Genomic DNA, 12,553 nt, shown 5'->3' with positions numbered 1-12,553 from the left:
GTCTCCTTCGCATGTGGACCCAGATGAGGCTGCTTTTGCTCCGATTAAGCGTCTTGTGCCAGCTCCCGAGCACTCGGCGCCAGTTATTAAGCACCCAGTGCCACCTCTCAAGCTCCTGTTTCGACCGCACATCTCATAGCCTATGCAGCTCTCCTTCAATATTTGCAGGCGAGCTCTCCTACCATTTTTTGGCTTTAGCTAGCCCTGGTCTCGCCTACCTCAACCTTCCTGATGAGGAGTCATACAGATGACAGACCTAGGCTCCCACAAAGGTGCTTTCCTCATCTTCTAGGAAGGTACTTAAGGAGATTGAAGTTTGGTTTTCTGCTAAGAGGGAGCAAGGTAAGGTTTCTTTCATCTTTCCTCCCTCACACTTAATCCTTAGGAGTTTTCTGTCCTACACAACCGGAGAAGCTCCTTCTCCCAACGCTTGGTGTTTTCGTCAACGAAAATTATGGTTTTTGTCAGCGAAAATTGTTTTTCGTCAGTAGAACTTGACCTCCTTGTAAAAGACCTCATTGAGTTGTTTGAAGATTGCCGTGATTTAGTTGGAGACTTTGCCTTGGACTGGCTAAGAGTCCTTTCTTATGCAGACAAGACCATCAGTGATGGCTCTCTTGAACTTATGGTTCTCTCTCTTTTGGGGTTTTGAAGAAGAGTTTTTTGGTGCTCTCATTCCACTAAAGGAGTCACTAAGGCCCAGAAGTTATTGAAGGTTTGAACAGAATATATAGAACAGCTTTAAAGAGGAAATTGTTGCAAGATTGAGAAAAATACAGTAATATACAAAAGAAAAGACATTGCAGTATAGTGTTTGAAATGTTTTATGAAAATATTGATAAAGGATGAGCTAGTACGGTATATCTATGAAGTTTTAGAAAATGTTCGATAGTATCAAGGTAACCAGTTAGATGGGCAGTATGTGATAGAATTATCATGAAAGTGATTTCAGCAGCAAGTGTTTCAAAAGAATTTCAGCTAGGTCTCCTCAGAGATCAAAATAGAGGCCTAAATTGTTTATCAGAGGAATGAAGACAGCTATAAAGGAGTGTAGAAATTGTAGCCTCTGGAAGTTCTTGTATATAGATAACTTTCTTTACATCAATATAATTGAGTCTTAGAAATGTTAATAAAAATGGAAGAGTGAAATAAAAATTGGAGTACTGTTAACAATAAATGTAGGCAAAACCAAGATTACAATAACTGGTAAAGAAACAGGGGGGAAAGTTCAGTCTAGAAGTGACTCTGTGGATGATACAGACTCGTCTGATGTGTTGACTATGGTAGGTTTCATAACAGGTACTCTTGCATTGCAAATATATGAATGGAGTAATGGATTTTTGATGCCTGTAATGTTTAATAGCAGCCCAAGGTGACGAGATGGAGGAGTATGGTATTTTTAATGGTGAACATGAAATACCAGGGGGAGATAGAACATTTCTATTACCTTTTCAGCATATGAATTCCAAAAGCAGTACTGGGAGGTTAGTATGTAAAAGAGTAGTGTTTACTTTTATGAAGTAAAAAAAGATTTCAGGAAGTTTGTTGTTTCTCATTGCAGTTGAGACATGAGCACTAGCAAAAAAATTGGAGGAGATTTTGAAAAGGTTTAATTACAAAATGCTGAGGTTCTTGGTTGGAGTGCATTGGGAAGATCACCAATGAGAAATGGCCAAGAGATGTGTCCAGAGGCTGGAGGCTGGAAAATAGGCTGAAGACCTAAAAGATTTGAGATATTTTGAGTACAGGATGAAAATGGGTTAAGAAGCATTCAGGTAGAGAAGCTTTAGCTATGCAAGCTACAGGTTGACAACCAGTTGGAAGGCCAGTAAGATGTTGGAGAAAGATCATAACTTTAGACTTGGACCAGACGTCAATTCAAGCAGAAAGTAGAGGGAGCTCATCAGACATTTATCCCTGCAAAAGGGGAACCTCACTTGCAAATGTTATTGATGATGATGATAAGCTATAAAAAAGTAGCTTTTTTCTAGACCACTTCATCAGCTGTGTTTCAACATTTATTACTTGTTTGGCAGGCAGTGATTGAAGGGTAAGACTACAAAGTCAGCAAACTGCTCATGGTGGGATGATTGTCATAATATCTTAAATAAAACTACATGTAAAGATGATGGCACTAGATCTTTTAGTGTATTACATCATTTATTTTAATCCTGAGATACTGCTTCCAACAATAACTATTCTACATTCACATTTTTTTCACTTTACTGAAATTCTAATATTTGTCTGCCCAGTGCATTAAGTTGGAGATGTATACTTAAGGACCCAGAGTTGTTTTGATATGCCTTTGTATGTCATTCTAGGTGAAAACTCCAGTCACTAAAGAGTGTCCCCCATCTAAAAAGTGATTTGAAATTTGTTAAGCAATGGTTTTTACTGATGCATAAAGGAATTTTAAGATTCATTTTCTCATACAAATCATTGCTTTACAAGGATTTTTTTCCTCTTTTATTTTTTACATTAGTACCCATCTTGGTCAGCAGGGAAGTAAAAGTGGATTATCCCTGTTGTTTGTTACCTTATTATGCTTAAGTTCATGATATAAAGTTGCTCTAATTAATCAGAATTAGTCTAAAAAGGCAGTAGCTTTGGTTTATGGACTGAAATATTTTCTGTATTGTTTAATTTTTATGATTTGCAAGATTTTTATTCTCTGAACTCCAAAAGAATGAAATTTTCCAAATATTTTCTTACATTTAAATTGGAATTTGTAAAGATTAGCCCTGTTTACTGTTTGACATAATGAAGTAGTTTTTGTTCATATTCCCAGGTAAAAATGATGATTTACAGTAACTTTATTTTATCATCTTATGTAAAAAGTACAGTTTAGATCTTTTTGCTGGTATGTTTTGCTGTACATGCAATGTGAAGAAATATTAGTATATTATATTTTATTTTCTAGCCAAAGCAAGAAAGCATATTATTGGAGCTCAACCTTTTGAAGGATGACATACGGCACATTTTACGTCATATAGATGATTGGACTCAACCAGAGAAGGCAAGTCATTAATTTTCAAGGTAGTTGTGCATTAAAAGTGAATGTGTCAGGACATATTAATTAATGTAAAGTAAACTTTTTCTCTTTATACTGGTTAGATTGTGATTCTTTTGTATTTTGTTTAATATCTGTGTTCCATAGTGAAGTAATGTTTTTTTCTGTAGATAAACATTAGCAGTTTGAGTTAATTTTATAATACAGTGAACCCCCCGTATTCGCAGGGGATGCGTCCCATACACCCCCGCAAATAGCTAAAATCCGCGAATACTTAAAACCCCTCTAAAAACACTTAGAACTGCCCATTTTGATAGTTTAAACACGGAAAAACCCTGTAAAAATGCATATACAGGCGGTCCCCGGTTTACGACGGGGGTTCCGTTCTTGCGCCGCGTCGTAACCCGAAAATCGTCGTAAGCCGGAAAATCGTCGAAAATCGTCAAAAATCATAAGAAAACCTTACTTTTAATGCTCTGGGTGCATTGAAAACGACGTAAACTGCATTATTATTGAGTTTTACATCAAAAAAAACCTTCAAATTATGATTATTCTGCCGTTTTGGGGCCATATTTCTTCCGTCGGATCGGCGTACGACGGGTTGTAACCCCGGAACATGCGTCGTAAGCCGGGAAATAATTTCTGATGAATATATTTGAAAAGCGTCGTAACCTCGGAATGTCGTAAGCCGGAACCGTCGTAAACCGGGGACTGCTTGTACCTGAGTATTTTAATAGTTTTATCACAAAAAGTGCATTTATTCATAAAATTATATGAAAATACAGTAATTAGTGAATATTTCTCAGTGAAAAGTGCCGCGAATGGGCGACTTTTCCGCGAATAATGGCTAGATATGTTCCACAGAGAAACCCGTGAATGCGTGAGTCCCCGAATCATGAGAACGCGAATATGGGGGTTTACTGTATATGTTTGCTACACTAGAATTAGTAAATGATTGCTGAGTGAGTTTATTATCTCTTCAGATGAAAACCAGGTTAAGATTTAAGGGCAATGTATGGCTAGAGGATTTAAATACAGGTCCCCTGTTTTTGAAAGCTTGATTTATGCCACTTTCCTTCTACAAAAGACGTACGTTAATACCTGTTTTTGGTAATCAAAAGAAATACTGAGGTTATTGGTGCACATGTAGCAAAGGTGAAAAGGAAATAAGGAATTCTGTATTTGTTTTGCAACTAGCTATTATATATGCCCAAGATAAAATAAAAGTCCTTGGGAACTGTACTCAGCAGGTTCTTGCTATCAAGCTCCTGTAGATTTGCAGCACCTCTCTGTGCACTTTCCCCGTCGACATGGGACCACCTTGATGTGGATAGGGGGGCTCTTGAGCCCTGGAATTTGTTCCTGGGTTTGAGTCCAAGAATCCTGTATATCATTATATATTAGTTTGGCTTAATTTTTTGGAATTTTCCGCCTTTAGAAAAATTCATTGGACCTGATAAATAGGAAAAGGTGTCTTAGCTGGGCCTGGGTTTATATCTGAAGCTAATAGTGGGAACTGTTTAAGGATCATCAACTACCCGATAATGTTTGGACCTGAGAGACATCAGATTGATAGCCCAAGAGCAGAACTATTCTGCAGAGCTCAGCCATGGATTCCTGGGGTGGTCTGGTTCTGGGGATAGAACTCTTGGCATTCTGTCTGGTTTGCCCATAATATGATTCAGGGTGGGGATGATTGTGTTTTTGTAATACTCTCAGCCCCAACAAGCAGGTTGGCTTACACTTGGGCCACCATAATTGTGTTGTGCCATCCCCTGTAGGGTAAGGTAGGGCTGAACGTTTGGGAGTCAGCTCTTACTTGTGCCTTTGGTGGAAGAACAAACTCCATGAAAGGCTGGTGATATCTTTTTAAGATTTTCAGGTTTGCATAATTTTTTTTATATGCATTCAGTTGTTATGAGTAGCAGCAATAAAGAATTGAGTAACCTTGGACCCTTTTATGATAGCCTTTTGGCACAGATGATGAACATTGTTACCTTTCTCTGACAACCGGTATTTGGACATGGATAGAAAACCTAGTGTAGTTACACTGGAACCCTATGCTCCAGCATGGAGCAAAGAGAAATTGACCAGAAATGTATGTGAGAAAGGACCAGGGATATTTGAAACTTGTTATGATAAGTGATTAACCTTTAATCTGAAAGATTCTAATGGTGACATTTTTAATTTGTATAGAGACACTGTGAAGTGCTGTGGCTGAGAGCCTAAGGTATCATCTGAAGGTCAAGAAAAACTGACAGGAGAATCGGCCTCAGCAAAATAAAGGGACAAACTAAAAGCGTTATCTCATCTTGGAGGAGTTAAAGTAGATTGCTCAGTACATGCTTTTTGGAATCACTCCAAGGGAATGATATTTGCACCCCAACTGATGATGTATTCAGAAAAGAAACTTTTAGAAGAATTGAAAGATCAAGGTGGGATCAGAATTGAAAGGATGAGGAAGACCTTAGTTCCACTTCTGAGTTTAATTTTTACATTATTTCCACCCATTTACCTAATGTAATAAAATAACCATGGTTACATTTTAAGGTTCAGCAGTATATCCCAAGACTGAGGAAATTTTGTTGTTGTCAAGAGTATGTCATGTGTTAGAATCTTGTAGGCAGAAGCTTGCAAGGCATGCCTGCCACATGTTAAATGTAATGAACTAGAGCAAGGTGCATGTTATAAAGAAGCAAAATGCATACATTTTGGAGAAAATCATCCATCTACTTTACAAAATTGTGAAACCAGAAATTTATGCCAGATACATCAATGACATTTTCATTGCAACAAACAACAGACAAGATATTCAGACTTTAAAAGACAACTTCACAGAAAGATCAGTAGTAAACTTCACCATAGAACACAGCATAGACAAGAAACTTCCGTTTTTAGATGTACTAGTAAACAACGAAATGAACAGGTACAACACACTCTTATACACAAAGGCTACTAATATTGGATGCTGCCTGAACAGGAGAGGTGAATGCCCAGAGGCCTATAATCAGTTGGTAATCCATTCATATGTACGGCGGGCTTTCACCCACCGTACCACGTGGAAAACGACACACCTGGAATTGGACAGAATACAACAGCTACTCACAAACAACGGATTTGAAGACAACATGTACAGTCAGAAATGCACAAGTTTTTTTGACTGATACTACAAGCAAGACAACACCGCAGACCAACACAATGAGAAGACAGGCCAACAGATAACACTATACTACCAAACTAACTTTAACAATGGATATAACAGCAACAGCAACATCATTAAGAAGATTATTAAAAAGAATGTCAAGCCATGATCCCTCTACATCGACATAAACATGCAGGTGTATTGCAAACCAAATCTACTTGCAGTGAAAAATAGCACTTGTGCACCCACACCTAAGGAGATGACTACCAATGTGGTTTATGAATTCACTTGCCCCGAGGAGGAATGCAGTCCTTCCAGAGAAAACTACATTGACAGAACATCTGTGACCCACAGACGAAGATTACTTGCCCACAGAGACACAGGAGCCTTCCAACAGTACACAAGCAAACACGACAAGAAACCATCATTACAAGACTTGATACACAACACTAAAGTAAAATACAGATAATTCATATCGGGACATAATAATAACGGAGGCAGTTTTTATAGCTATAAGCAAACCAAGTTTGAATATGCAAACAGAAGGTGACTGTTCACTGCCGTCTGCTCAACAGTGAAGAGGGACCCAAGGTCAAGGTCAACAAAGCAGAGTGGAGCAGCACCAGAAAACCACATGCAAAGAAAATAATTTTATTAGGGATATAAGATGTAGAAATAGAATGCAGAACCAATAATGTAACATAGTTTACCATGTAATAACATATGTAAATATTATGTGAACAGCTGACCACCTCATTGTAAATTGTGAACCAAAATTGTAACCAAGAAATATGGGAACCCCACCCCACTAATCCAATCTTGCTGGAATAAATAGAGCAAAGGATGCCTGTATGTATTAGTTCTTGCTTGAAAAAACCTTAGATTGGGCGAAACGGGACCGTAGCAGTAAATGGAAAATACACCACAACTCTGTATACTTAAATTATCCAGAACTTTGAAGAATTATTGAAAACAGAAGTAAGGAAATATAAAAAGGTGTACATGAAAGAAGTCAATGCCACACACACACACACAACACACACATATATATATATATATATATATATATATATATATATATATATATATATATATATATATATATATATATATACACACACACATACATACAGTAAACCCCTGTATTAGAGGCGATGCTTGCTGCAACCCCCGAATAGCTAAAATCCACGAATACTTAAAACCCTCTCTAAAAACACTTAGGATTGCCTATTTTGATTGTTTAAACACAAGAAAAACCCTCTAAAAATGCTTATACCTGAGTATTTTAATAGTTTTATCACAAAAAGTGCATTTAGTCATGAAAATATGAAAATACAGTAATTAGTGAATATTTCCCAGAGAAAATACTGTTAATGGGCGAATTTTCTGCGAATAATGGGTAGATATGTTCCACAGAGAAATCCACGAATACGTGAGTCCGCGAATCGTGAGAATGCGAATACGGGGGTTTACTGTATATGTGTACACACATACAGGCTGTCTCCGGTTTACAACGGGGTTCTGTCCTGATGCTGCATCTTAAGTTGAAAATCGTTGTAAACCAAAATAATCGTTGCAAATCGTAGAAAACCTTACTTTTAGTCCTTTAAGTTTCTTTGGGTATCTTGAAAACAACGTAACCTTCATTTTTATTGAGTCTATCATAAAAAACCCTCCAAAATTTTACCATTCTACTGTTTTGGAGCCATAGAGAGAGAGAGAGAGAGAGAGAGAGAGACTGTTTGCCTTACTGCTCATCTGCCAGGAAAAGACTTAGAATTTCACAGAACTACAGCTACAGTGCTCCCCTATTTTTACGTGGGAATAGGTTCCAGAACCTACTACGGAAATGCAAAATCCTCAGAAAAGCAAAAATCCCATCAAAAAATGCTTATGACTGCCTATCTTGAAAGTTCAAATACCAAATGTATACCTAAAGTATCATCCTACATCAGGTATGGCTTACATTATTATCCTTTTACTACTGTATTAATCTTTGAAATTATATTTTCCAGCCAGAGAGAGAGAGAGAGAGAGAGAGAGAGAGAGAGAGAGAGAGAGAGAGAGAGAGAGAGAGAGAGAATTACCACTACGACGTACAGTCAGCCATTCTTGTGCTGGAATGGGCAAAAGAGAGAGAGAGGTTTATCTCTTTAATCTCTTGAGGAATGCGACTTCCAAAGATGTAGTACAGTACTACCTTTACTACGCATTCTAAAAACACCATGAACACACACACACACAAACAGTATGCGTATGTAAAGAGACTCAAATTAGCAGTATCTTTTCCTGAGAGAGAGAGAGAGAGAGAGAGAGAGAGAGAGAGAGAGAGAGAGAGAGAGAGAGAGAGAGAGGCTGAATCAAGTATCTTTTTATATTATCCATTCCTCATTCTACCCTTTGGACGAGAGAGAGAGAGGAAGGAAGGGAGAAATTGATCTTCTACCTTGGTCAGAAATGTCAAGTAATTTGACATATTTGACAGTCCACCCTTTCCCATAGCTTCAAAGTTTTGGGATAAAGACAGGGTGTGATATTTCTTTGTTTTAAAATTGAAATAATTTACTATAAAAATGCATAAATGTTGTAATTACAGTATATTATTATTATTATTTAATCTTATTAACGTTTGAAAATTAGTACTTATTATTAGGTAAATCATTTATTTATCATACAAATGTGGTTAGTCCTCACCATCTCCCACAAATTTGTTAAAAAATTCTTGTGCCTTCATTTCTCTCTCTCTCTCTCTCTCTCTCTCTCTCTCTCTCTCTCTCTCTCTCTCTCTCTCTCTCTCTCTCTCTCTCTCTCTCTCTCTTATCTCAGAGAGAGAGAGAGGAAAAAAATACTACTCACCCTCCTTTCAGTGTCTGCAAAGCCCTTGAGGTACAAGCTTTGTGGTTGGTTAAAATCCCACCCTTCCTGTCAATAGCATGTTGTCAAGGAGAGCGAGAGGGGGAGAAGGGGTTGTTACAAGTTGTTATTGGCTACTCTCAGTCCTTCCGGCCAATAGCATATCGTCATGGAGAGAGGAGGTTGCTCCGAACTCTGTTATTGGTTACTTTTAATCCCTTGAGCCGATATCGTGTCATCATGAAGCCTACGTCAAAGTAATAAAAAAAATGGTAACACAACCAATGATGGAATTTTAGTATATTTTATGTTTATATACAGTAATCCATATTTCTTTAAAGGATATATGCAGAACAGAGAAAGAGATAGGTATGGGTGGTTGGCCTTACTTAAATCTCAAGACTGGAATTATTTGGAGAGAGAGAGAGAAAGAGAGATTTGGGCAGTTGGCCTTATTTAAACCTCAAAAGTGAAATTATGCGTGAGTTATTTTGGGGAGAGAGATATGGGCAGTTGGCCTTACTCAAATCTCAAAAGAGTGAAATTATTCGTGAATTATTTAGGAGGAGAGAGAGAGAGGCTGAATGAAATGTTTACATCGGTAAGCAGTTTTGTGATTTCACGGGATTTTAATTTAAAATTTTATCGACACTTTGCTGTGGTCACCTTAATATTAATATTTGAAAATTAGTAAATCATTTTTTTATCATAAAAAATGTATTTAGTCATGAAAATAAAATAAAAATCAGTAATTAGTGAACATTGCTCTATGAAAAAATCTGCAAATGTGAATTTTCTTCCATCATATGCGGTGGACCGAGTCATCCGAAATATTACCATTGAGAATTGTAAGAAAACCTTACTTTTAATCCTTGAGTGTTTTGAAAACAGTGAATTCTGCATTTTTATTATTGAGTTTTTCATTAAAAAATCTCATTCTGCTGGTTTGGATGCATATTTCTTCCGATCGGCGTCGGACTGGTATCTTCCAAAATACCATTGAAAATCGTAAGAAAACCTTTACTTTTAATCCTTTGGGTGTCTTGAAAACAATGTATCCTGCATTTTTATTGAGTTTTTCAACAAAAAATCCACCAAAATTTTACCATTCTGCCATTTTGGAGCCATATTTCTTCCGTCGGATTGACATTGTCAGTGTTGTAAACCTGTAACGTTTTGTAACCCAGGAAATAATTTTTGATGAATATATTTGAAGAGTGTCATAAACTTGGAATGTCATAAGCCAAGCCCGTTGTAACCCAGAGACTGTCTGTGTGTATGTATATATATATATATATATATATATATATATATATATATATATATATATATATATATATATATATATATATATATATATATAATATATATATATATATATATATATATATATATATATATATATATATATATATATATATATATATATATATATATATATATATATATATATATATATATATATATATATATATATATATATATATTGTCACGAAGTGTTCCAAGTACCTGGTTATTACACTACTAATCATAGAATTCAAAAATTTTTCTCACTTCAGACAAATACCTGAACTCTCATGACAATAAAAATAGGACTGAGTACTCTAAAGGCAACAGTGATCCCTTAAAAAGCTTATTAATTAAGTGAGAAATCTGACTAAGTTTATCAAAACAAGTGTGAGGTATCAACATTCAAACAAGAAATTTACTAAATTAAAAGGGCATCACTCCCTCAAACAATTTTGTCACCCCAAGTTTGAGTCACTTCAGCAAAATTAAAGGAACAAAACTCTGTATCAAACTGGGTATTCACCTAATTAACCCTACCACTGGTGGTTAGTAAATGAAAGACTATTGTAAAAACTTTTAAGTACAAAAGTTTATTTTTAATTCAAAATTAATAAATCAAAATTCACAATCTAAAGAAAATTTACTATTATTTGAAATCAAAATTCACAATTTTACTTGAAAACACAAAATTAATAAATTCTCCAATGAAACTGTGAAACAGAATTAGATTACGAAAATGTTAACATGTGAAACAAAATTAAGCAAGTACCTCGAAAACTAAGAGAAAGCAGATACACAAAATATGGGAAAGTGTTAAACTCCTAAAGAATTAAACAAATCATTCAAAAAGAATCAAATAATTCAAATGACATTAAGAACACACTATTACACAAGACATGAAAATGAAATGTAATGTAAATTTACTAAAGCAAAATTCTCATAATCTATTGACCAGTCTACTAATCATTATCATACTTCAAAGTATACCCTTCAAATTATATAAAACATGAAAATAATATTAAATTCACTCTTACAAAAATTCTTATTATACTATGGTATAAATCACAAGTTACAATACCTGTAAACTGCAGTTTGTTACACACTTAACAATTCTTGTCAAGGCACCTTTTACAAACATTGTTATAAAACTAATGATAGATCTCATAAACCAAGTTAAATATCAATGACCACACAAATATTTTATGTTAATAACTTGTCTCTTTTAAAGAAAGAGAGAGGGGGAACCAGCACAAAAGGTCTCTAGAATAAGAATGAACAAATTTGTAGGTTTCCACCTAGAAGCAAAGCAACTAGACAACGCATTATTAAGGCAAAATGTTTTGGGACCAAGATCCATGGAATATTCTAAAAATGCAATCAATTGAGAACATGTTCAGAAACCATGTTATGTAATATCCATGTGGTTTTACTCCCAGTAATTCCCAAAGTTAAGTATACCTTAGTTTAACCAGACCACTGAGGTGATTAACAGCTCTCCTAGGGCTGGCCAGAAGGATTAGATTTATTTTACGCGGCTAAGAACCAATTGGTTACCTAGTAACGGAACCTACAGCTTATTGTGGAATCCAAACCATATTATAACGAGAAATGAAATTTATCACCAGAAGTAAATTTCTCTAATTCTTTATTGGCTGGTCGGAGAATCAAATGTAGGCCCAGCAGAGTGCTAGCCGAGGATGATACTAACCCATCCAATGAGGAACTAGTAATTCACCCCGCCCCCCCAAAATGGCATACTTGACTGTAAGGGAAATCGCTTTGGACAATGCCTTAACACGATCGATACAACCCACAGGTGGCTAATCATTTGATTAGCATGTTCATAATCAGACAAAGAGTGCAGGTCTTCCTACTTTCAACGCACTTATCACTTATGATGACATCTCAAGAAACACAAAAGCGATTGAGACAAAATTTTATGGCGATGGAGTGCTTATCTGTCAACACGCTTATCTGACTGATGACAGCTAGAACATCTGGTGTAACTTAAACTTTCTCTCCTATGGCATTATTATTAAGAAACATATTATTAATTGTAAATTATGCTGATAAATTATCAAAATCATTAATATTTGTGAGATTTGACATTACAAAGACATTTTTACATAACTAGTATCACTACACAATATCTTTTTCATAAAGAAAAAATCATACCACAGTTAAAAAGTATATCATATTCTGGAAAAATCATACTTTATACATCTTATAAGAGAATATCATGAGTATATATATATATG

At 35.7% G+C, this 12,553-nt stretch overlaps 1 protein-coding gene across 1 annotated transcript in view; it reads left to right on the top strand.

Annotated features, from left to right (window-relative positions):
- LOC136843497 (aldehyde dehydrogenase, dimeric NADP-preferring-like) overlaps positions 1 to 12,553 on the top strand; it is a 177,663-nt gene that overhangs the window by 18,925 nt on the left and 146,185 nt on the right. Inside the window, exon 4 of the mRNA XM_067112032.1 lies at positions 2,921 to 3,016. Coding sequence (XP_066968133.1) covers positions 2,921 to 3,016 — 96 coding nt within the window. The remainder of the gene's footprint in view (positions 1 to 2,920; positions 3,017 to 12,553) is intronic.

The sequence above is a fragment of the Macrobrachium rosenbergii genome, chromosome 11, assembly GCF_040412425.1.
Source record: "Macrobrachium rosenbergii isolate ZJJX-2024 chromosome 11, ASM4041242v1, whole genome shotgun sequence".
NCBI classification, from domain to species: Eukaryota; Metazoa; Arthropoda; class Malacostraca; order Decapoda; family Palaemonidae; genus Macrobrachium; species Macrobrachium rosenbergii.
Note: the sequence above shows the minus strand (reverse complement) of the source record. Positions and strands in the feature narration are given on the sequence as shown.